Source organism: Alligator sinensis, unplaced genomic scaffold (genome assembly GCF_000455745.1).
Source record: "Alligator sinensis unplaced genomic scaffold, ASM45574v1 scaffold559_2, whole genome shotgun sequence".
Classification (NCBI taxonomy): Eukaryota; Metazoa; Chordata; order Crocodylia; family Alligatoridae; genus Alligator; species Alligator sinensis.
In genome coordinates, this window is record NW_005842046.1 from 560,254 (window position 1) to 585,846 (window position 25,593).

General features: G+C 41.9%; 1 protein-coding gene across 1 annotated transcript in view; it reads left to right on the forward strand.

The window, feature by feature from the left end:
- SHOC2 (SHOC2, leucine rich repeat scaffold protein) overlaps positions 1-25,593 on the forward strand; it is a 70,768-nt gene that overhangs the window by 19,899 nt on the left and 25,276 nt on the right. The window contains exon 3 of the mRNA XM_006022812.3: positions 15,476-15,613. Coding sequence (XP_006022874.1) covers positions 15,476-15,613 — 138 coding nt within the window. The remainder of the gene's footprint in view (positions 1-15,475; positions 15,614-25,593) is intronic.

The following is a 25,593-nucleotide window of genomic DNA, read 5'->3' on the forward strand; positions in this document are numbered from 1 at the left end:
AAAGAGTGCCAACTACAGCTGTCAGCGAAGAGCAATTGATTTAGCAAAACGGGTAGAAAGCTGTGCTGAAGGTCCTGCGTTCTGTGCCCACATTGTCATATGGTAGTGGGTGTGCTATAAAGTGTTGGTCTGAACAGGAAATAAAAACTCACCCTGTTTCATGAAGCAGAGGGATAGTGCTCCTATTCTATCATGAGAGGCTGTATTAAAAAGGGCATAGGTGGCTGGGTGCAAAGATGAAGCTCCAGCATCTTTTTTCATCTTGGTGAAAGGGCATTGTCATGGCCTTCATGCCAGTCCAGCACGTAATTATGTTTTTGACTATGGTGGCTTCATCATCACGGGGCATCGTGGGCATCCTTTGATTAGTTGGCACGAGGTGGTCCTTTTCTTCTCTAGTTTCCAAATAATGAACTCCCATTAATGTTTAGTTTCCGGATGTCTAGAATGAACTCCCAACAACTTCTAGCAGAAGTTTTTACTAGTCTCTGAGTCTGTGGTTCTTGACCAGGATGCTGGTGGCACCCTGGGATGTTGTGACGTTTTGTTAAGTGTCACAGGGTGCCACACAATATTAGCACTCCTAGGTATGCAAATATCTACACACAATTCACAAGGTAAACCTAGAGACTTCAAATAGGAGCCTGTAATGTGAAAAATCTTCTGACCTATTGTGGTCTTTCTGAATTCTTCGTAACAAAAGAATTGCTCTATTATTTTTTCTTAATCAAAAAAATGAGTGAAAGCTGAGCGCTGGCATTTACAGGGGGTGCCTTGGGCCTAAAAAGGTTGATAACCGCTTCCCTAAGTATATGACTGCACTTTGTGCTTTTAAACGGCACCCCATTTCAATTTTTTCCAATTATTCTATACTTTATCCTACTTCTCCTGTCTATTGACAATGTCTCCTTGTTTTTTACCATCATAACATTTCATTAGTACCTTCTTTTTGTGTTAGGGTCGTTAATCAAAACAGTAATGAAGATTGGTCTCCAGTCAGGTATTTGAAGAAGTCTTCCAGTAGTGTCCCTCTTGGTTGATACTCCATTTCCAGCTGTTATCTCCCTGCTAGCCAGTTCTGTACCCACAGTTCTGGCCGGTCTGGGGTTCTTACAGCCTTTGTACCATGCCTCACCGTCCAGATATTTCTATGTAATACTCCATCAAAAGCTGAAAAATGAGTTGGAAAATGTGCTGTGTCTTACGTTTCTCTAGAAAATTAGCTATCTTTCTTTAAGGTATCAGGTCTGGCTTTCTGTACCATGTTCCATTTTCCATTTACCTCCATATCTTCGATTATTCTCACTTTCAAAATTTTGTTTGAAAGTCTTGAAAATGATTGAGGTCAGATTATGTCTCTGCATCATCAGTTTCTTTCCACCTCCCCGTTCTCAAGTGCACGTACTACATTTGCTTCCGGTCATACGATAGCACCTGTGATTTTCTAGATCTGTTTGTTAAAGATGCTTGCTGACAGGGCTGCAACTTCCAAATGGATTTCTAATGTGGCACAAATTTAAAAAGAAAAATAATGCAAGTGGGTGTGAAATTTCACCTTTATATGAAAGAAAAATTAAGCACTGATCTTAATACCACATCCTTATACGTAGTTAGAAAATCGCCGATGCAAAAACATTGTTCAGATATTATCAAAACATGGAATTCAAATGCATTCATTTTGGAAATAAAAAAACCCAACAGTATTTGTTTCCCTAGGGGATTTTTTTTGAAAACTCAGCGTGAGACAGAGAACAGTTTGATTTTCTTGTCTATCTTTAACCTGCTTTTCTGTCGAGTATAAATGACCTGTAAGCCTGTTTTGCTTTTCAAGTGTTAGAATAGCTCTTGGGAGTGACAGTTTTTTTTGCTGGTAAAGTAGAACAAGCTAATTCTGACCCAGTGGACAGATATGCAGAGACCAGTTTGGTTGTGGTACATTTATCTATCATCCTAACTGATGGACCTCGCTGGTGTTTTAGCAAAACTTGAAGTATTTTATTAATTAACAAGTGTACTACAGTTCCTGCTCTTTCTTCTCCAGTACCACCAATGTTTTTTTTTTTTTGTTTTGTTTTTTTGATTTTTTTTTTTGTGATTTTTTTAAATTTATTTATTTTTTTTGTGGGTGTAGTGCAAATATGTAAACTTCTACCTGACAAGTGTTTAGATACCAAGCACCTGTCTGTAGAATTCAATTAATTGTCAGCTGCAAAATTAGGGGCAACTTCTCACTCATGCTGTTTCTCACCTTTAGGGGTTTTTTTCACTGTTTTATTTCTGTAGCACCAAAAAGTTTTCATAGCACTTAGGAACACCAAGACTGAAGGACTCTCAAGGATGGTTGTTTGCTTTTAAATCACTCATTTTAATTAGTATTTAAATAAATGTTAATTTAAATACTTTGTTTAATTTTATATTTTTAGTTAATTTCTTAGAGAGGTTTATTGTCCTGTCTCGTAACAAGTTGATTTGTAAGTTATTTTAGCACTACTTTTTGCGAGCAGGAAGACCTGCTGTATCTCAATTCCTTTAACTCGCTTAACTCTCAGTTATGTAGCTTCTTAATTTCTATTTTGTAGTATGTTTTTGGAAAAAGATGAATCATTCATCCTTTTTCCTAACTTAATATGGTATTATTTTTGCCAAGCTCTATTTGGGAAAGACCTGAAATTTATTTCACAATTTAAAAAAAAATTAAAATAGAATTACCTTCAGTGTAGAAAGCAGGTAAGAAAAAATGATCAGAATAGGTTTTGCATTTTAAACGAGCTGATTTATTAACCAAAGGAAGTATTATCAGTTGTTAGTTAATTAGACTAATTGCTTTTGGTCAAAGTGTCTGTCAGGCTTTTAGACCTAGCGTTTTTCCTTTGCCTCACTTTATTGAGAGATGGTAAGAGGAAGACGGCCTCTCTTAGTCTTCAATCCCCAAAATGTTTCTTAGTTTTAAAGTCACTGAACTGAGCTAGGCCAATAAGTTGAAATGAAGAAAGTGTTGTTTTCTGTATCTGCAGTAGCTACTTCTGTCCAAAGCTGGGTTTAGCACTTCAGCAAACTCGGGTTGAAGCGGCTTAGCCCGTGGCTGCCCTCCGGTCAATGGTTCAGTGGTTAAATGTTTTTAAAACTTTGGCAACAAACACATATTGCTTGAAAACTATTTTATTTAAATTGATCGTAGTAAGTTTAGGCCTCGATACAGGCAGATTACTTAAAAATCTGATTGAAAAAAACCCACTTTTTAAAGTTTCATCAGTATTTCTCCACCCGCCTCTTCAATATATTTGTCTGTGAGCATGTGGTTGTCTGTAAATAGTTATGTTAGTATCTTTTTACCAAGCACCAAAATGCATTTGATAATTTGCAGACAGAATAGGACCAATTGCCAGACCTGTCTACAGGAGATCATCAGAAATGTACTTATCGACATTTTCACCATGTCCCTTTCTCTGTTTTACTTTGGGTCGCCCATCTCACTATTCCCTGGTAGTTAGTTATGATTTGTTTGTGCCTTTTCCCAAACTTGAAAAAATCTTTTCTTATTCCTGAAGGCAAGGAGAGCTTATGACTGTGGTCAGGTTTCCCCAGTGTCAAACCACCACACACATGCCGCATTTACCCCTTGCTCTGGTCACCTTGCCACCTCTCCCCAAATGTGAACACAGTATTCCCATCTTAGAAAATGAATTCCTGTAATACAGTCACTGAGTCTTTTCTTCCTCTTTCCTCCTACATCCCAAAATAATTTTGTAAGGATATTTGTTGAAAGCGTTTCAGAAGTCCAAACAAGTTGTCAACTACTTTGACACACCTAAAGAATTATTGCAGATATGGGAGAGAGTTTTCCTTAATAGAAGCTATGCTGTTTTATCTGTATTTGATTGTACTTGTGTAACTGTTTAATAGTTCTGTATAATTGTCATTTAACTGAAGCTTTTGTGAAGTGTTGCTGGCCTTTACTTTGAGGATCATCCCAATGTTTTTAGGAATTAAGCCACGTGTGTTTCCTCTTTAGCGTTCCAACTGATTTAAAAGAAAGGTAATATATTTTGGGCACCTTGGACACTTCAGTTTGAAGGAATTTAGAAATACTATATATACTTGATTAGCAGACTAGTTAACATGGTGGGGAGAAAAGCTTCTCACCTTATAATTGAGCATGAGGTGGCAGGGAGGGGATGGTGGGTGGGCAGGTACTGTGACTTCAGCCCCAGGCTGGGGCTGGGGCCACAGCTGCCTGTCCGCCTGCATGCCCTGCTGTTCCTCCCCTTCAGTCCCCAGTTGTCCTGTAGCATTATACATTAGCTAAATTTCCCCAGTTCTGATGTCAAATGAAGCAGTAGAAACATTTAAAGTTGGACTTTTGGTACACTTATGCTCCCTGACCACGCAGAAGTAACGGTTACATTGATGTCCTTTGATACCAGTGCAGCTATTTATATTTCTCCATACCCTAGGACTTTATTTCCATCTCTAAAGTAAACTGTTTTAAACCTAAACAATGTCTTGAAACGTTCCCGTTGGTTCCCTTCTGTTCTCACCTCGAAAGCTGAAGTTAAACATTAAGAAAGGCTTATTTTCTCTTTACCTAGCTAGGTTGGGTGTCAGCCCTCTGGGAAAATGTCAGGGCTCTCCATTCACCAACTCATAAAATCCAACTCAACTGGCTAGCACCCACTCAAAATCCAAGGATAATTGTAGAAATCTGGCTCCAAGAAGGGCTCCAGTTTAGTAAGCATACCAAGTAAACCCTCCATTCTAGTGAGGTTTTGAAGATGAATATTAGAATAAAAGAATGCAAATGTGATAGTGAGTCAGACCATGAGTATGAGAAGTATGAAGAACCAGAGGAAATGTCTTGGGTTGGAGCCACTTCAGTTTGCAGTCTGTTACTTAAGCTAACCTTGTGCATTCCTTTTATCTTGTTTTCACTACGTTTTCCATGTTTCTGGTAAGAAAACTCTTGCACAAACAACTTGAGATTCGTTTTTGCAAAGATAATATGTTGCCTTCTGTAACATGTATGTGTGCTAAATGGAAAAAGGCATCTACAGCAAATTTTCAACACAATTGAAATTGCAGTTGCATAGCTTCTAGGTCTTAGGGCGCCAAATATTGTGTTTGCTTTCTTTGAATGCAGTCTTTTATTCTAAGGAGAAGCTGTTCTGGGTTGTGCTTCAAGGGAAATATTTTTGGATTGCAATAGTGGGAGCCTGCCCATGTTAGACCTGGAGGTGCGTCTAAAACTTCCCTGTCCATGCAAAATTCACCCAGACCTTGAGACTACCTGTGGCTTTACACCACTTTGCATCTAGTTCTCGTAATAGCTGGGCTTGCACCTGTTCAGTCTTCACTGGTTTAGACAGGAAGCCATGGGTGTAGCAGCTGCACTGTGGTGTAGCCTGCAATCCTTTTTCTGTCCCAGAATGCTGTGCAGCTATTCAATGGCATCTGAGTTCAGGGGTCTCCCAGCACTAACTTTCATTTCATTTCAGCAGATCTGATAGTGTAGAGGAACTGATTTAGTTTGTAATACTTATGCTCAGAAACCCCTTTTTCCATTCCAGAAGACCTGAAAAGAACCAAGATGCGTTTCTGGCCTGGTTTTCTTCCCAGCTGGAGTAATCTGGAAGCACAGCATGGCCATAGTGGGCAGTGTAAAAATAACTTTGATGAGGTCAGAGGTGCCAGCCTGGAGCTTGAGGTAGAGGGGGTGGAGAGCAGTACTGATGTGCTTGGGCAGCTCCTCCAAAGTTACACACACAGCTCCGTATTGGATCCAGATCTCATCACTCAGTTGAACTGTAGGAAAGGGTAAGCGTCGAGAACTTTTACCATTGCCGTTTCTGCTGTGAGTGGGCTGCTGACCTCCATACAAACTAACATAAGTTTGCTAAGTGACAAGCCACACATGCGAGGTCCTATTTTCATCCAATTTGGAGGGGCATGTGATGCAGACGTGTATGTCTTGCACTTTCCCTGAACTTGTTCCGGCCTCCAAATCGGAGGTAAGCAAGTTGTGGTACTTGCATAGAGATTATTTGCATGTGTGTAGCTCTGGCTGTCATGTGCTTCTCTTTGGTGCATGCTTAGAAGGCTGCGTTGTGGTCATAGACGCTCGGGTGTGGAACAGGGTTGCTCAGATGCACGTTATGCATTGCTCAGATGCTGTGCAAGTTTTGTTGGAGAAAAATCCTGACGAGCAGCTGACCTTGGAGGAGGAGGAAGTGGATCTTTCTACCTTTTAACTCAGTAGACTAGTGGTTACAGCACATACCCCAGAAGTTGGAGATCTGTCTGTGTTGTTATTCAGAGGGGTTTGAGCCTGCATCTCCCACTGCTGAGCATATTGCTGTAATCACCAGGCCATAGCTTACGTGTTACATGGAGCACTCTCCAGTCCTCCTCTGAAGCTGACCACTGGGCAGTCAAGAGGTGAAGAAAAGAGAGAGCTGGAGGGAGGGTGGTTTAGTGAGAGAGACGCTGCCCTAGAAGGGAGGAGACCTTCAGTCCTGGCCCCTGCCTGTGACAGCCTCTTTTGGACCATATATGGTCTATTTGTTAGATAAAACAGCTAAGCTGTAGTGGGATAGTTTGTCATGTTATGGTTGACCTAGCTGGTCTTCCTCCTAGGTTTTATTTTGGGCAGTTTTATATGCAGGCCTGGGTGACCCAATTCCTTCACAGGTAGAATCTAAAAGCTATGTGAGTGCTAACTAAGAATTGCTCTTGCATGGCTGCATAAGCACCACTTAGGTGTGAAATAGGATTTAGCCCTTAGTGTGGAATAAAGATTGGGTTGCTTGGGAGGAGAAGGGTGGTTGGGGTAGATTTTCAACCTTTACAAGAAAATAATTTCTGTTATATATTTGGCTTGTGCAAGTTCAAGGGGGCAGGGATTATGCTTTTTATTTTTGAATTTTTTTTGAGTGCTAGATGCAATTAATCCATGGTGTAATATTTATATAAATATTACAAGCCACTGCACTGAATGCTGACAAAACACAATTGTGACCATTGGTTTAAGAGACTAAATGCTTTCTAATCAATAACTTTTCTACTTAAAGGGTGTTTATTAATCAAAGAGCATTAGCTGGTAGCTCTTATCTGTTCCTTACAGCAGTCAGCAATAAACTGAATGAACCTTCTGCTAACTGCTGTAATGATGCAGTCAGATCTGATATAGGAGAAAAGTACATTTTGCCGAAGTTAAGATTGCTTTGTAATATTTTTCTAAGGTCAGGACATTTTATCTTTTAATACATCTCAAATAGCTTCATAGGCAGACTAAAGATTATTTTGCTTTATTCTGCAGCAAGAGAGCCCAGTGAGGGATTAATAAATATCAAAACTATGGAAAATATTTGTAGTATGTTGCCAGTACAGGTGAACTTAGATTTTATTTACCTTAACAATAACTTTTTAAGCAAGACATTTTGATACATCCCTAAATAAAACATTAATTAATGCTAGAGTGCATAGATTTCACAAATATTTGCAATTTGCATTTTCTTTCTCTTTGTGCTGTCCAACAAGAACTCTTTTTATCCTGTCGGTGTGTCATCTGGTCTAGGATTTATCATGTAGTAAAGGATTTCAGAATTTTCAATCTGCTTAAGTATAGGCAGATAGAGAGTGAACAGTCATGAGAGTTAATCCAGTAGAAAAGGGACTACATTGCAAATCATGTTTATAACCCAAGAATATTTCCTTCCCAATGTGTGAATTGTCATAGGAGATAAGGGAGCTCATTTGATATTGACACATGCTTTTTCTCCCCACTTTATTATGAATATTAATGTGTATTATCCATGTATGTGGTTTTAACAGTTATGCTCTGTTTTTATGTATAAATAAATGATAAATAATAAATTTTTGGTGTTCTCGTGACGGCCATTCAGAACCAGTCTCCTAGGTTAAGTACAGACAGTCAAAAAGCCTGAGGCTGAATTGATTCATTCTTTGCAGGTCAGTCTAAACTGTAAAGATTGAACCAATAAGAAATGAGCAGACATTCACTTTTGATTCAGCAAATGCAGCCCATGCAGAAGCTGGGGGCGCTAGAGCACGGCTCTATGGCATATAGCCAGCATGGCCTGTGTGTTCAGTTTTCTTCCTGCTGCCCCTGAGGTCTCTGGGATTTGCAGTCCAGAGTCACAGCAGCAGGACTCTGCAGGGTTGTTCATCACTTCCTCTGCCTGCTTCCAGGTGCCTCTGGGATTTGTAGTCCAGAGTTGCAGCCAGCACTAAGTTTTTAGTAGGGTAGGGCAGCTCCATATTTGGGAGAAGGGAAATTTAACCCCCCTTCCTGGCCCCAGGCCCCAGCAGGGGTTTCCCTGCAGTGGCCAGTGAGCCAGCCCTCACTGCTCTAGGTAGGGAACAGAGGGGCAGGGCTAGTCCTGCTCTCTAAAGGAGACAGCACAGCCCAGCCCAGGGCTGCAAAGTTCTGGGATGCTGGGGACCCTGATTTAACTGATTGGAAGGTAGCTAATGTGGTCCCCATCTTCAAGAAAGGGAAAAGGGAGGACCCGGGCAACTATAGGCCCGTCAGTCTTACCTCAATCCTGGGGAAACTCTTTGAGAAGATCATCAAGGAGCACATTTGTGATGGGCCGGCATCAGAAATGATGCTCAGGGGCAATCAGCATGGATTTATTAGGGGGAGATCATGTCAGACCAACCTGATCGCCTTTTATGATCAGGTCACAAAGGCCATGGACGCAGGTGTCGCGGTGGATGTAGTCTTTCTGGACTTCAGCAAGGCCTTTGACACCGTCTCTCACCCCATCCTAATTAATAAACTAGGCGACTGTGGCATAGACGCCTACACGGTCAGATGGATTGCAGATTGGCTGAAGGGTCGCACTCAGAGGGTGGTGGTGGATGGATCATACTCGACTTGGGGGGAGGTGGGTAGTGGAGTCCCCCAGGGCTCGGTCCTGGGGCCTGCGCTGTTCAATTTCTTCATCAGCGATCTTGATGTTGGGGTGGAAAGCAACCTGTTTAAATTCGCTGATGACACCAAAATTTGGGGGGAGGTGAGCACGCTAGCAGGGAGAGAGAGATTGCAGAAGGATCTGGATAGGTTACAGGGGTGGGCAAACAGGAACAGGATGTGTTTCAATACGGACAAGTGCAGGGTGCTGCACTTGGGTAGTAGGAACCAGCAGCACACTTATACGATGGGGAACTCCCTACTTGAGAGCACGGAGGCGGAAAGGGATCTTGGTGTCATTATTGACTCCAAGATGAACATGGGCCGACAATGCGAGGTCATGGTTGGCAGGGCTAACCGGACCTTGTCGTGCATCCACAGGTGCATCTCGAGTAGAGCCAGGGAGGTGATCCTCCCCCTCTATGCGACGCTGGTCAGGCCGCAGCTGGAGTATTGTGTCCAGTTCTGTGCGCCCCATTTCAGGAGGGATGTGGACAACATGGAGAGGGTCCAGAGGAGGGCCACCCGCATGATCCGGGGACAACAGGGCAGACCCTACAGTGAGAGACTGCGGGACCTGAACCTATTCAGCCTCCACAAGAGAAGGCTGAGGGGGGACCTGGTGACCGTCTATAAACTCACTAGGGGGAACCAGAAGGGTTTGGGGGAGACGCTGTTTCCCCTAGCCCCCGCTGGCATAACAAGGAGTAATGGGCACAAGTTGATGGAGAGGAGGTACAGATTGGACATCCGAAAAAACTACTTCACAGTTAGGGCGGCTAGGAGCTGGAACCAACTTCCAAGGGAGGTGGTGCTGGCCCCTACCCTGGGGATCTTTAAGAAGAGGCTGGATACTTACCTGGCTGGACTCATTTGAGTCCCGTTTTTGTTTTTATGGGACAGAAGTTTCATAAACCAGTTTGATCTAAACCAGTTAAGTCTGATACTACATTCATCCAGGTTTATCTTAAACCACTTTCAATCATTTTGAAACTGGTTTGTGTGCACACAGCTTCTATTCTATTACAGGTTTAAACCAGTTTCTGATCACTTAAACTGGTTTATGTGTAACTTCTGCCCCTAGCCTAGTGGGACCAAGGCTTCTCTCGCAAATATGAAGACACTTCTTTAAGAACAGCAATATAATTATTAGAGACCTACTTAATTCATGGTGAGACAAAGGAATTTTTGTGTCTTGGTTGCAGCACGAAGGACCGATTTTGCTGGCATTTCCTGGTGGCCCTGCCCCTTGCTGCTGATTGGCAGAGAGGTCCTGGGGAGGGGGAGAAGGGATATGGGGGCAATTGCCATCTTGGCGGCTGGCTGTCATACGTGTGGCCCCACCCTTCGTGCCTGATTGGTGGAGAGGCCCCCAGGAGGAAGAGGGATGAGAGGGTGGCCACGATCTGGCTGCCCTTTGTGCTGCCGTTCCAGCTGGCGCCTTCCCCTCGTGGGAGGGCTGCAAGACGGCAAGCATTTTATTTTTATTAAATTTTTTTGTTTAAGTTGATATTGTGGACGGTCGTGGATTTTTGCCATGTCCATGAAAGCTGCAAAATCGTGAATTAAGTAGGTCCCTAATAATTATCAATTAGTGTTTAGGTCTGGCTCTTCAATGGTGCCTGTAATACTATATGCCCTCTGCTAGAGGAGAAGATGGTGAGGCGGTTGTTACTCTTGCAGAACGTTTGTAAACTGCGGTATTGTACCAAGAGTTAACCTTTTACAATTTGCCAAAAGTAGACCTTTTTCTTATGCTGTAGCTTTTGGGAAGTTGAAAATTGGCCTTATAATAGAGATTATTTTAGTCGTAGAGAAACGATACACTTTTGATAATGCCTTTTATGTGAAAATTGCTCCAACTTAGTGGATTTTTCTGTCAAGTAGGTTAAGAAACACAATTTTGTTTGTTTTAGCGACATATAATTTTGTACATCAGTTATCATTTTGTTAGCCATACTAAGGAGAGGCTTTTTTAAAAGCAAAGACAATCACTTAAATACTTTATTCTGTTCTTTGCTTCAAGTTGCTCGTTCCCTAGTTAGAATTTGTCTAATGGTGTCACTAATACTATCTTTAGTACATAGCTCATGTTTTACCTCGCTTATTATGTATGTTAGAAAACAAGTTCATTTCAACTTGGGAGATTCATATGAACAAGTTCTCTCACCCGTGTTGTTTGCATTGCTGGATCACAGCTTCTGCGATGGGCTTCTGTGCAATTGAGAACCTACCCGACCAGATAATGGGAAAATGCCAGTTTTTCCTTTGCTACGTTTTTTCCACAAGACTTATTTTTAATCGTTGATTATCAGACCAGTAACATCACCACCTTGCACATTTTGTGTTCAGCTGATTTCAGATACCCGAACATTTTCCACAAAGTCAACTGAAGTTTACACACCAGAAACCACATGAGAGCACCCACAGATGTTAGCTCTCAAAATACAGATTCCATGAATAGTTAAGATCTTGCAGCTCTTTTTTCTTAATCTCCTGCCAGAACCTTTCTTTGAGGGAAAGCATCATTTTTCAGCAGTACCAAATTTTTGATGCTCTGCTCTACTTTTTTTCCGCCCCATAATAAGGCAAAAATAAACTTAATATTCACTTCACTGGGCACCATTCAGGCCACAATAAATTCTTTCTGAGAATACAGGGAGGGACCATTGCTGCAATTTTTAAATTTTTTTTTTTGCTACTGAAACAAATTGCTGAACTGTACATTTCCTGTCCTCAGAAGAACTCTGTGCAGAAGGCTATCTGGTGCTAGGAAATATTAATCACCAACAGTTATTTTTCATAATGACTGTTTACTTGACTTATCCCTTTTGTCTTATGCTTTTGAAAGAAATACTCTTAGATAGTATCTGTATTCATCAGGCAGATGACAGCATTTAGTTGAACGTGCCCACATTATGACTGTTGACTAGTCCCGCTGGTCTACAAGTTTTTCAGCAGGTCCACGTACTCTGTCCTACTGTAGTTTGTAAATCACTTGTGTGCCTTGAAGATAGATATATTTTCATCTTGACTAGTGCAATTGCACCAGTATTCTCAGTGACACGAGCAGTTCACTTTCACTCTTTTTTTTCCTCCCATCTGGATAAGAAACCCTGTCTTGTGGGAGAATTTTTCCCTTGTTCATTGTGGCTTAGGGAGACCTTCCTTTCATGCCTTGTCAAGCACTTGCTTTTGCTTAATTTCATGTCAGCTTGGAATGGCAGGACAACGGTGAACAAAACGCTCCAAAGACTTCTGTGTGTCCTACAGCTTTCCTTTAAAAAAAAAACAAAACCAAAAACCAACCCCAAGTAAAATGTGGTTTCACTTCATTTTACTTAATTTTGGGCCATCGTGGTTTGACAGCTTCTCACCGCGCACACGTCTTGAGAGCAAGATGCGTACCAAGTGAAACTGCAGACCAAATAGCATTGTCATACTGTATGGTTACTATACTACAGCTCCCATTTTTTTTCCCCTGAACTTGCTTAATGAATTCATGATATGACTTCAGTTTCAGTCTGCTATCTTTCGAAAATCTAATAATTACTTTTGACCATCCTCGGATTTAGTTACGTTCAGTTAAAATAAGTCTGCTACATATGTCATTACTTGTACTAAAAATCTGTCTAAAATATAACCGGTGTCCTTAATTCTACACAGGCCTTCAGGTCAGAGGCCAGTTGTCCCATAATCGGTTAAATAAACACTGAATTTTAATTTTTCTCCCCCAAATCCAAATAATTTTTACGATATAAGACAGCTGTGTCAAGCACAATGAATTGCCTACATATTTGTTGCAACCAAGCTTTACTGTTGACAAAAATCTCAGCAGATGTAAGGAAGGGAGTTGCATGAACATAACTGCAGAGGTTCAAGTGAATGTTCAAGGTTAGCAGATGTTTTTGACCCTTCATGCCTACTTCTGGCCCTGGAGAGTGTCGGGGCCGAGGGGCTGTGGCCAGCAGCCCGGGCATGTGGGCCGGGGAAAAGGGATCGGCACGGCGAACTAGAATTAGGCACTGACGCGTAGCGGTTGATTAAAGATTATTTTACTTACACCGTAGATGGTCGCGGTGCAGGCAGGAAAACTTGCTTGCATTGCAGTTACAAAACGAAAACAAAACTCGAACAAGACCCGTAGAAAACTCGAGCCTCTTGAAACAACCCGGAAAGAGCTCTGGATACACACACACACGAAGTTTGCTAGGCTCTGTGGACCGAGCGCGCAGGGAAGGGTGCGGCAATGGGGAGAGGCTAGAGGTTGATCAGGCCCCTATATCCTCCTTCAAGGCACACGCGGAGTTTGTTAGGCTCCACAGCGCGCTTAGAGTTCTTCACAAGATGGACGTGAAGTTCTCCTCCTCCAACTTGGGCGGAAACCGCTCAAGCCTCTTATACGGCTAGCAAGCTAATCGCTAGCCGCCACGTGGGAATAATTGAGAAACAGCCAATAGTGGGACACAAATTTGCATGCGAGTGGCGGGAACGCCTTTGCACCGGGGTTTTCTCTATGCAACTGAGAATTGCACCGTGCAAAGAAAGCTCCATTTGGCGGGAAATAATTCTGCAGTGCCGAAGCGCACACAAAATCATACCCTTTTAGTCATGACAGAGAGTTTCCTGAAAAATGGGAATTGTGCCATATGCTTAACATAGTCATTGACTTAGGGGCTTACCTGGAAAAAGAAGAGTCTCACAACTTGAGGTTGTCTCCTGGAACTTGACTCTCTTATGCCAGGTAAGAATTTTGCTGGTGGTAGATAGATGTCTTAAGATGCCTCCAGGATTCTTGGGTCACCCTAGGTGTCTTGTTATGGTATAACAAAGTGTTAAATGATTCCCTGCCACACCTCTGCATTTGTCCTGTCCCATAAAACAGGCATCCTACATCCCCGTATTCCAGTGGGAAGATGGGCTCCCAAAAATCTGACGTGTGGCACGACACAATTTTTGCATAACCTGTTTCTTTCCTGTTTCCCATTCCTTTATTTTGTCGGGTTGCTGCTTATATTCCATCTGCATCTGAGGCCAGTTCTCTCTCAGATTCATTCTGATGAATGTGAGGTGGAATGCAGACCTGAGAGAGGGGAACATAGGTCTTGTGAGGTAGGGGCAATATGAGCACTTCCATGCTTGATGGCATGGTGAACTGAGATGGGATTCGGTGCTGAAATGCCATATGCATTATGTAGCACCGAGCAGGATAGAGCTCTGAAGGGCATAAGATCAATACTTGTGAGCAAACTGAGAATTGCAGAGTAATACAACTTTTGTTAGACAGCATGCGTTTCACTTCGCTATCTTTTTTGCAAGTCTGCTCTGCCATTTTGTATCTCGGATGAATCCCTACTATAGTCCTAAGGAGACATAATCAAAGTTCGTGGCATTTTAATGTAAGTTACAGTTTATCCTAATAATGTCGCCCATGACCTAATAATCAAAGAGGTGGTGCAGTGCATGATATCAAGGCCTACTCCAAGCTAGTTCTTCTAAGAGACCTTTTGTGTGGGGCAGGGGGAGAGTTAAAAAAGGAAGTGAAAATAGCATTGCAGGGTGTACTCCTAAAATAGCCATTTTCTCTGCAGTAGGAATTCACCATGGTCCCAAAGTGTTACTCGCACAGTGATGCTGTGCAAGAAAACATTGACCTCGTGGTTGAAGTTGTTAAAATCAGTTACTTTACGTTCAGCTCCAGAGAAACAAAGGGGAGGGGGGAAACCCAGAACTGTTTAAAAACTTTGGATTCTGCGTTGCTGATGACATTTTAGAAACGGGCAGAAATCTCTGAGGATAATCTCCTGCATATAAATGTGAGTCAGAACTGCAGTTTTACTAGTTAAAAGCAGATATAAGTCAGAACGTCATCCAGACTTTTTTTTTTAAGGTTTAACACGCATTTTTGTGGTTTTATTTAAATCTTGCATTCTTAGCTGTACTTGATTCTTTAAAATAGATGAGTCTGTAGGGATAGATTTCTAAACTTTAGAAACTTAACTTTACAAGCTGCCACTTTGAATTAGCAGTCAAACAGTTTTCTTGGTTTTCCAGCTCATAAGCAAAAGAATTAGTATTATTTTGTTTCCCAAGCTCTGTGTTCCTTGCACTCTGAAAAAATTTCTAGGTGCCCTTATCTTCTTGTAGCTTACTGTAAAATTAGCGTGGAATTTCTTAGAGTTCAGTTCAACCTCCATGTTTCCACTTCTGGTGGCCTGAGAGAGGCAATTAATAATATACTACTTAGCTCTTTTAATGCTCATGTCATTCCTGAGTTTGTTCTTCCAAATCAAAACGTACGTAGATAGTTGAAATGTGTTTGGGAATTTATGCTTTATATTTAACTATGTTTTCCAAGGATGCTGCTGATGAATCCGACTGGTTTAGATTGCTATCCTATTATGACTGATTCCTCATCTGAAACCTTAAGGGTGGCACAAAGCTTTCTTTTAAAATCATAGCTGAACATGTCTGATTATTTATATTTATCTCCCAAAGTGTTAAAAATATGTCTGATATATTCGGGGTTTTGTGCTTTTACAGGTGAGTTGTGTAACCTTGCAACGCTGGATGTAGCGCACAATCAGCTTGAACATCTTCCAGAGGAGATTGGGAATTGCACGCAGATCACCAAACTTGACTTGCAGCACAATGAACTCTTGGACCTGCCAGAAACTATAGGTATGTGCTAGTGAGTTTGGGAGGGGGAAAATGCTTGTTTCCTGATGTTTACGGCATTGACCACTAAAAACAGTATATCAGTGAATTTCATGTGACCTGTAATGATAGAAGGTATAAGTGCCCTGTTCAAGGCATTTTCATTATCAAAAACTCCAAGTGACAAACAAATGGGAAATAATATTAAAGTCATCTCTAGTGACCCTGGGGAGTATCATCTTACTGGGCAAAGGGAGGATGGGTAGGTTCCTGTCCTCGCTCTTTTTTATGATTTGGGCATGTTAAGAATAGGGAGAATGCACATTACAAAGTAATGCACAAAGTAGATGTCTTAGCTTTTCCAGGGATTTGAGCGGGATGGAGTAGGTTTGTACTTAACGACTTAGGTGCCTAAAAGCCACTTAGTGCATGTTCAAACAAGTATGGATGTTTGGTTCCCCGGAAACAACTAGCAGCGCTGTACCTTGCACCTCAGCTACTTGTCTCCGGGGAATGCCCATGCCACGTGTGCTTTGGCATGCAGCAAGTTACCCCAGGTGGGATAGGGGAGGCTGAGGCCCCAGCAGCCTTACCTAGGGTCCTGGGGGCCTCCCAGGGATGCATCAGTGGTGGTTCTGCCCTGCGGAGCCTGGTCAGCAGCTGCAGTGTGACTCCGGGTGGCCCAGCATTGCTTTTCAGCAGTGTGTGTTGCCTGTGTGTGTGCTGCTCCCCCTTTTTTTTCCCCCCATAGGTGGTTTTTTTTTTTTTTTTTTTTTTTTTTTTTTTTTTTTCATTTTTTAACTCCATGATATCCAAAAGTACTTTAAGACCATGAATAGTTTAGCTGAAATGAACAGAGCTCTTTGTGTTTTAAAGTTAGGTACCGTGCCTCAGTGTTTTGTAGAGGAGAAGACAGGAAAATGAGGATGGATAGAACATTTTTTGGAAAAAGACAGGAAAATGAGGATGAATAAAACGTGTGCCTACAGCAAAACTTGTAGGGCTATGAAATAATCCCCCAAGTGAGAGGGTGGAAACCTCATAGTGTGAGCCTTGTAAAGTTCATCTAGGAAAAGAACCAAAAAGTATATTGTGTGAAACTACCTACACCTGGTCAATGTGAGAAGGTTGCATCCCCTTAACTTAAACTGTATTGTCACCCTTATTGCAGTGCACAAATGGCTTGTTCTTGCCTGAGTTTGGAGTGAATCCTAGCTGACTGAAGTTAAACCAAAATGAGTCTGTCCTGCGGAGCCATTACTCTTGCTTTAACTAAACTGCTTAGCTTTATCTCTCTGTTTTTTAAAGCATTTCTTTGCTTGTTTCTCGAACTTTGCCTTCAGGGGTTTTTCCATTTTTTTACAGGAAAATATTCTTTTAATTATCATCCTCAGTAAATTGAAAGCTTTTTATACAGACCGTAGAATTTTAAACGGATGCATATCAATTCGAGAAGGCAGTCCTGGATGTTTTAAAAATTATCTTTTGGCATAGTCTTCACTGAAATTTCTCATTTGATATTTTAATTTTTTGGGTGATTTTTCTAGTGTTTGGAATGTGGCTCATCTCTAGAACAAGCACAAATAAAATGATCTCTTCATTCTTTCTTTAGCCTTTACTATGCTTACTATAAAGAATGACTACTGAGTGGAACTGTATTTGAGATGCACTTCATTATGCCTTTACCAGCCAGATGGAAACTCTTTGTAATGGTTATAGGTGGCTTATCTAGAGAACTATGAACAAAAATTACTCCAATTAAATGGAGCTGTGATAATTAATATTGGCACTGGTCCCCCAACTGCCAGATTTCTGGACCTGTATGGATCTATACTTCTGTTGTATAGTGTACATCCCAATTTCTACCAGTTGGTTTCTGGGGGGAGGCGGGGGTGCATTATACAGGAACTGCACATTATTCGGTGGCCTCCCTCTAGCCGTTGAGGGAGGGTTGTCGTTCCTGGTGGGCTTTAGGCTCACCATCATTGTGTAACAGAGATCTGTCTCACTGGGGGACAGTGTGGATGCTCAAGGAGAAGGTAAACAGGGCATGTCTCCCTCCTCCCCACTCCTGCTCCTCTTCCATTGCAGCTTCCAGCATTCAGAGGCATTTAAATGTTGCACCTCTTTCTGTCATGTTCGATACTCCCTGAACTGACAATTCAGTTGAAGTAATTTGGGACTTGTAAATCGTGATACTGAAAACTTAGGGTCATCTTTATAATATTGCTGTCAGTAAATCAACTCTTAGCAGGTAGAGGCAGTTTGATTTTGCATTTTCTTCATATTTTGTTTCCCAGCAGCATTGCTTTAAAGCTTTTCAAGACATGTTGGTAGCCCTTCCAGAGCCCTCCCCACCCTAAACATACAGCTATACCCACGCTGTGCTTATCTGAACAGAACATCACTGCTTTGCAGTTCAACAAACCACCAAAGTCAGATTATAGTTTTGAGCTGCTGGAAAACATCTCTCTTTCTTATCAGGCAGTATCAATTATATTTGAGCATTTCTGTTAGAAGATGTATGTAATTTAGAATGCAGTGTGTGTACCATATAAACTATAGTTCACAAGCAATCAGAACTTAAATACTTGGAAGAAAATAAATTCCAGCGATTGATAATGATCAACCTACATTCTGCACGTTGCACAGAGTCAGTCGCAGCTAGTTCAGCAGCGTTGGCACAGTTCTTAGTCATCAGTTTGGTTCAACATTAAAGCAAGTTGTGGCTTGATTTTTAGATTACAGTTTATTTAGTTGCTAGAATTATTCAGTAAGGTAACTTCAGCACCGAGATTAATAAACTGGGTGAATCGTTTTGACCTTGGAGTCCAAAATCTGGTTAGCATTATTTCAGGCTTTTGTGTTTATTAATAAGCTGGAGAACTTTATTTCCGACTTTGGAATATTTCTTCTTTCACTAGGCCCTTTCTCTCTGTCTTCTTTTTTTCTTTTCTCTCCTTACTCTGACATCTACTTGATGCAAGCCATGATGAGCATTTCTTGCAACATGCACATATTGCCAAGTTCCAGCTTGTTTGATGTATGAGCACTGTTGAAGTTTCACTGATTCTGTCAAACTTGGTCTGCAACTCCTGCCCCCCCCCCCGACCAAACACATCTGCTGATCATAAACACAGTGTTTAATTTAGCATTGATCTATTATAGAAAGTATTGTTTGACTTGTCACTTTTGCTAGACCGGTCTTTAATTTCCACAGAACAGCTTGATGTGAAATCCTGTGTTGCTTATAAAAGGAACTTTTGTCAGGTTTTGCTTTTACGTGTTGGTTCGTTCTCTCATAAATAGATGCTCGCTACCCGGTTAGCATACTGCACCTGGTTTTCTCATGGACAGCTTCCCCGGTGACCTTCAAGGTATTTAAATAGGAAGAGAAAGCTTTACGTATTGGTAGAACTGTGCTGGAGTAGTGAGTCCTTGAAGGGAAAGGATCTTGTTGTATTGCTGGTTTATGGGAGTGGCAGGGAAGGGCCTGTGTACCAGCAGTGATTACAGAGGTAACAAAGCCAGTTTATTCACAGTGTAGCAGCCTGTGATTCTTGTTTCAAGAAACATGTCTAAGTTTCTTTTAAGCACACACTTTCATACAGTAACAAATGGCAATTTAGATATTACTTGTCAGGAAGTGACCTAATGTCTTGCTTTGTAGATATCGAGTTAGTGTTTTCATATCGGTATTTTTGTTGATTGAAAATAGTAGAGTACTTTATATATTAGATCACTTCCTGTAAGAAAAATATGCTTTGTGAAACAACATAACATGTTCCAAGTGCCATAAAGCAAAAGAGTGAACTTTTAGGCTCAAAATTAAAGTCACAATACAATAGGTTCTTAGTGTTTCCGAGTTTCTTTTGAAGAAATATTTTTATTCCTGATGAAAAGGTTGAGAAAAATAAACTTTTAATTACTTTTAATTTATAATTTTTTAAACATATACAATTGATATGGCTATCTTGCCCATTCCCAGAGGTACCTACATTAAGTAAAGGAAAAAAAAAATATTTTAAAATTCATGATTTATTTGACTTTTGAGAGAAAGAGAGCAAAGCTTTGATATATAAATAAATTAGCCATCTGATTACAAGGTAGTTTAAAATATAGTGTCCTTAAAAACTACATTACATTTGTAATCTGCCCTTGAAAAGATAAGTAATTCTATTTCTAACTAGAGTTCTGTTTACAGACTTCTTATTTTTTAAGTATATTAAAATAATCTGAAAGAGAAATTGAATAGGTAACATTAAAATTCAGGAAAGAAATTCAAAATGCATTTTTTTTTAAAGTAACAAGCCTATTTCATTATTCTCCAATTCTGTACGCGTGTGTGTGTGTGTGTGTGTGTGTATATATATGTATAGCTTGATCATAATCAAATGGGGCCAGCTAGCTAAGCAGCAGTGCTGCAGAAAAGGACCTGGGGGTTACAGTGGACAATAAGCCGAATAGGAGCCAGCAGTGTGCACTTACTGTGGAAAAAGGCTAACAGTATCCTGGGCTGCATTGGTAGGTGTGTTGCCAGCAGATCAAGGGAAGCAATTATTCCATTTTTCTGCTTTGGTGGGGCCACATCTGGAGTCCTGTGTCTGGCTTTGGGCCCCCCACTGCAGAAAAGATGTGGACAAATTGCGGAGTCTAGGAGAGGGCAGCAGAAATGGTTCAAAGGCTGGAGCACATGATTTATGAGGAGAGGCGGAGGGAACTTGGCTTATTTAGTCTGCAAAAGAGAAGGCTAAGGAGAGTTTAATAGCAGGCTTTAACTAGCTTATCTCGCTGGGATCCTTTGACCCTAGCTGACTTCCTGCCCCTTGGGCAGGGGGCTGGACCTGATGATTTTCCGATGTCCCTTCCAGCCCTAACATCTGGGACATTTAGCTGAAGGGTGCTTCCAGGCAGGATGGAGCTGGACTGTTCTTAGTGGTGGCAGATGACAGAACAAGGAGCAATAGGCTCAGGGTGCAGTAAGGGAGGTTTAGGTTGTATAATTGGAAAAACTTTCTCACTAGAAGGGTGGTGAAGCAGTGGAACAGGTTACCCAGAGAGGTGGTGGTATCTCCATCCTTGGAGGTTTTTAAGGCCTGGCTCAACAAAGCCTTGGCTGAGATGATGTAGTTGGGGATGGTCCTGCTTTGAGCAGGGTGTTGCACTAGATGACCTCCTGGTGCCTTCCAACCCTAGTTTTCTATGATTCTATGAAATGTCTTATTTATGAGTATTTAGTGCAACCGTGGTTTCAACTGGAAAAACCGAGTAATACATTTTAGATGCTCCAAAATCATTCCTTAAAAATACAGAGAAACGCATCAGTGGGGACTTTGTCTAGTGTGACACCAGTGTGATCCCATGGACAGCTGTCCTTATGGCTGTCGATTGGATGCATGCAGCCCACGGGGGGGCTAATTTGCTGCCCCTAGGCTCCCACCCTGCTGCTGCTCCCCCCTAGTGCTCTGGCTGCAGCAGCAGCTGGGGTCTCCAGGCTCCCCCTCCTTCCTTTAGCTTCCACTTCCTGCCTCCACCCCAGACTTATAGTTATACCTTAATTAAATGTTGCTGAGAAATGAAGATGGAACACTTAAACAATCTGCACCAGAAAGGTCTCATTTGCGTCAATTGTGAACAGTTGCAAAGAGCATTTTTGACGCTCTCACTTGATGACCATCATTGCTGGGTGTGGTTGTGCCCACCTGCAAAGTGTCACTGCTAGTTACTGATCTTTCTAGCCCTGATTGAGCAAAAGCACTTAAGCGTGCATACTGGTTATGGTTGGACTGTTCAGATGCTTGAGGTTAAGCACACGATTAGATGCTTTATTTGATTGGGCTGGAGTGCTCAGCATCTTGTCGAGTCCGGTCCCATTTCCATGAACTCATGAGAGACCCAGTCAGCAGCACCTGATCTGCTCAGAGTACTGTCTCTGAACCTGTTGGGGTTCAGTATTTCTTACCCAATTCAGTATTTCTTACCAGATTTTGCTAGCATTTAACAAGTATGGTGTTACACCCATTCACTGGCTGCCTGCAAAGGGGGAGCTTCCATTTTCCACTGTTCAGTGTGGAGATGTTTGGTTTTGTCCTCTTTATCTACCTCCTTCTTATTGCATCCTTAGACAGAATCAGAATGAAATTACTGTTTCTGGTCCGTCTTGTTGCTGTAAACTGGTTTCTGAGTAATAGTGAAATTCACTGGAGTAATATCTGTTTCCGTGCTGCTGTTTGGAAAAGTTTTGAGCTGAAGTAAAGACTTGAAAAATGTCCAGAGACTAAGGAAGACAGCAGTGCATAGGCTTGCAGTTGGAATGTTTTCCGAGCGTGTGGGTTAGAAATTACATTTTTATCAAATGAACTTGTGCAGAACATAAATTGAATTTATAGTTAGGCTGGTTGCCAGAAAGATTTGTACTGCAGCTGGCAAGTGAGTAAATGGTATCTCAGTATTTGCCGTAAGAACTGTTTTTTCATTAGCTAAAATATACAATTAATCCCTGCAGCGTAATTGGGGAAATGAAATGAGCCTATGAAGAAATCGAGGGAAGGGAAAAAAACTCCACGTGCACTTATCACATCAGGTGTCCATCTGCCATTTTGCTACATTGCTCTCTAGGTATTTATCATTTCTCTGTGAAGCAATTTAAGTAGATTTTTTTTCCCCATTTCAGAAAATATAGCATATTATATGTTAACAAAGGAAAAAAATGGATCAAGAGGTAAAAATACCAGGAACAGCTTAATTAGTACTGTATAGTTCAATGATTCATTTGAAAATTGAAAAGGAAGAAGTCCTGAATTTTGTTTGTCAGTTTGTCGTGAAACACCACAATTTAAGATATTTTTTAGAATATATTATCATCAATTTTATGTATGAAGAAATTTAAATTTTACTTGTTTCATCTGAACAAACACATATTACATGCTGAATGTATTTGTAGTATCTTTTGTATAAATTAGGTTTCACTTCGTTGGTCTGAACTGTGGTTTACTAATTCAGAATTTCATAGGCTTGATGTGTGCGTGCTTTTAAGGGTCCTTATTTCCCATATAATTCATTTTAGTTGCAAATCCTTCCCTCTGTTAAATGAGGGACTAGGATTAATGTGTTTAGCAATTATAGCGTCATCAGATTGCATTTAGATATGGAAATTAGTTTATACATACATAACAATCAAGTTGCAACTTGGCATGTGTGGTATTGTTTTGTCAGATATGAAAAAAGCAAAACCCACGCGCGTTCCTGCAAGGAGTGGGTATCACATGAAATAAAACAAATTTGATGGAGGAAATTAGTTTAAGACAGGGTGACTGTTAAAGGAAAGGATTTGCTTTAATTCACCTTCTGAAAGAAATTTTTCGTTCTTTACACAAGGTGGAGAAGTAGGAGTAGGAATATTGTGATGGTACTTTTTGGCCCTTTTAACCTATAAATTGAATTCCCATTCTTCGTGGGGTGTTGCTTCCCTTACCGTAGCATGCTCAGAACAGTCGCAGCTTGGATTAAGGGTGTCTTAATCCCATTGCACACCTCGGAGCCTCATTGGTTCCATGCAGGGTTTCTGAAGGATTTTTTTTTTCCTTGGGACATAATCTGGGTTCTCTTTTTCTTTCTTTCCCCTATTTCGGAGGTATTTGGGATTGGCCACAGGACAATGAATGGGGTTGACCACCGCTCCCAGGGTCAAGTGCAGAGAATCTGCTTTCGTAGGTGACTGGGTGATGTCTTCTTCACATGTTTAGGATTGTGGTGATCATCAGATCTGGGGAAGGAATTTTTTCCCTAGATTAAGTGGGAAGGGACCGTGGGTATTCTTTTTTTCTTTCTTCTGCAGCATTGGGCATGGTTCGCCTGCTTGCATCCTCTAAATATATCTTACTTACTTGGCTCCTTGCAGTTGCAAGGCCGTTGGGCTTTGGCATCACCTTGGTTTTTTTCTGTTTAGTGCAGCTAAAGTCTTTGGGCTTAATATAGAGCAGAGAGTCTTAGCCAGGATGCCGTACGTATATCAAAGTATCAAACTGCTCTGGAATGCCACGCAGTGCTGGCACTGTTAAGCATGCAAATATGATTCACAAGGTGCGCCCGGAGATGTCAAATAGGAATCCGTAGTGTTAAAACCCATTCTGACTTGTGGTCTTCCTGAGGTCTTTGCAACAGAAGGATTACTCTCTTGTTTTTTCCATAGTTCAAAAGCGAGTGACAGCTAAGAGCGAGCATTTTTCAAGAGGTGCCTTGGGTCAAACGATGGCTGGGTGCCTTGAGTCTAACAAGGTTGAGAGCCACTGATATAGGGATATCTGGGTGATATTTGCTTGCTTGTGATGATACAGGCGGTCAGATTACTATAGATCATCTGATGCTCCCTTTGAGACTTAAACTCTGTGAAGCTGTTCTGTGGTTGTAGATACTGTTCGACTGACATCTCTAGTGACTGAAATCTGAAGTGTAAGTATGGGGTAGGGAGCTCCTACTGCAGTGTACTGTGCGTAATCCAGACCAGTAATATTTTTAAGCATATTTAAACACCGTTTTGTAGCCTACATACCTATTAGTCTCTTTGCAGACTGCCCAAACTCTGCTAGGTCCAGTAGAATACTAGTTCTCAACTCTTTTGAAGCCCTTAGATTAGGGGTGGGCAATTATTTAGGCCCGGGGGCCACACAGGGAGTTTTGGTGAGCTGTTGCGGGCTGGGTGGGCACTCTTCTCCTCCCCGCACCACACCGCAATACCTCACCAAAACTCTCAGGGTGCTCGATGGGGTGGGGCTGTAGGTGGGTGGGGACCATCGTCTGGGACCGGGCCCCGGCAGGTGGGTGGGGAGCTGCTTCTGGGGCTGGGTCCAGGAAGGAACTTGGGGTGGTGACAGCATGGGGCCGGGGTTTGGGGCAGAGCCACGATCTGTTCCCCACACGTACCTGCCCGTGGTACCCATGCCTGTTGCAGGGACATGTGGGCAGCGGACTGCAGTTCTGCCCTGGCCTGGCCGCATGCTGTTACTGCCCTGCAGTCCTGCCTCCTGATCCCAGCCTCACTCATGTGTCCTGCTCCCCTTCCACTTGCAGCCCCCTCCCATGTGCTTGGCTGTGCACCCTACCCGTGCGGGTCCCACCATCAGCAGTGGGTGTGGGGTGGGCCAGCAATGGGCAGTGGGGTTGGGTCCGGCAGTGGCAGCAGTTGGAAGGAGCTGTTGCCACTAGGGCTTCTGGGAAGTGAGTGGCCCTTGCACTGCCGCCTGTACCTGGCCTGGGCACAGCCAGGGGACCCACCGCACGCTAGACAAAATCCCTCAGCAGGCTGGATCTGGCCCACAGGCCATATTTTGCCCACCCCTGCCTTAGATCCTATCTGCTGAAGGTTTTGTAATCAGTTGTGGTACATAGTACCTCTGAGAACCTGTTTGATACCTTTCTCACATGGTGCCATCTCTCAGGTTCTTTCTAATGAATAAAGTCAAGATGCCATATTAAGCTGATGGCAGTATTTTTTTTGTTTTTTGAGAAATAACACACAATTTGTGTGCTTCTGGTTTCCGGTCTGTTAAAGATGGCATCTGGTGCCATTTAATATGTGCAAAGAAGATACACACTTTGTAGAAAAAAGTCTGTCGGTGAACTATACGACAATATAACAATACATAGTAACGTCAAGTGTGTATTCTATTGCAACTCCTTATGGTAAGTTGAATGAAATCAGAATTGAAAATAAAATATCTTTCAAGAATTGCAGAATATAAGGTGTGGCTCCAGCTATATTTGTTTAATAGATCTCAGGGCCTTTTGTGATACAGACTATAGTGTGCAGCAAATGTATATTATTTCAGATAAAAACCTTGAAATGGGAGGAGAGATGGGCCTTCTTTGCAAACAGGAAGAGCTTTGCATTTTAATGCAATTATTTAGCGAAATAACTTGGTTCTAGTGAACAGATAATTTTAAGTGGGTCTGAGTACTTTCATTGCATTAGTGCGTTCAGCTGCATAGTGCAGAGTGACTCTTTC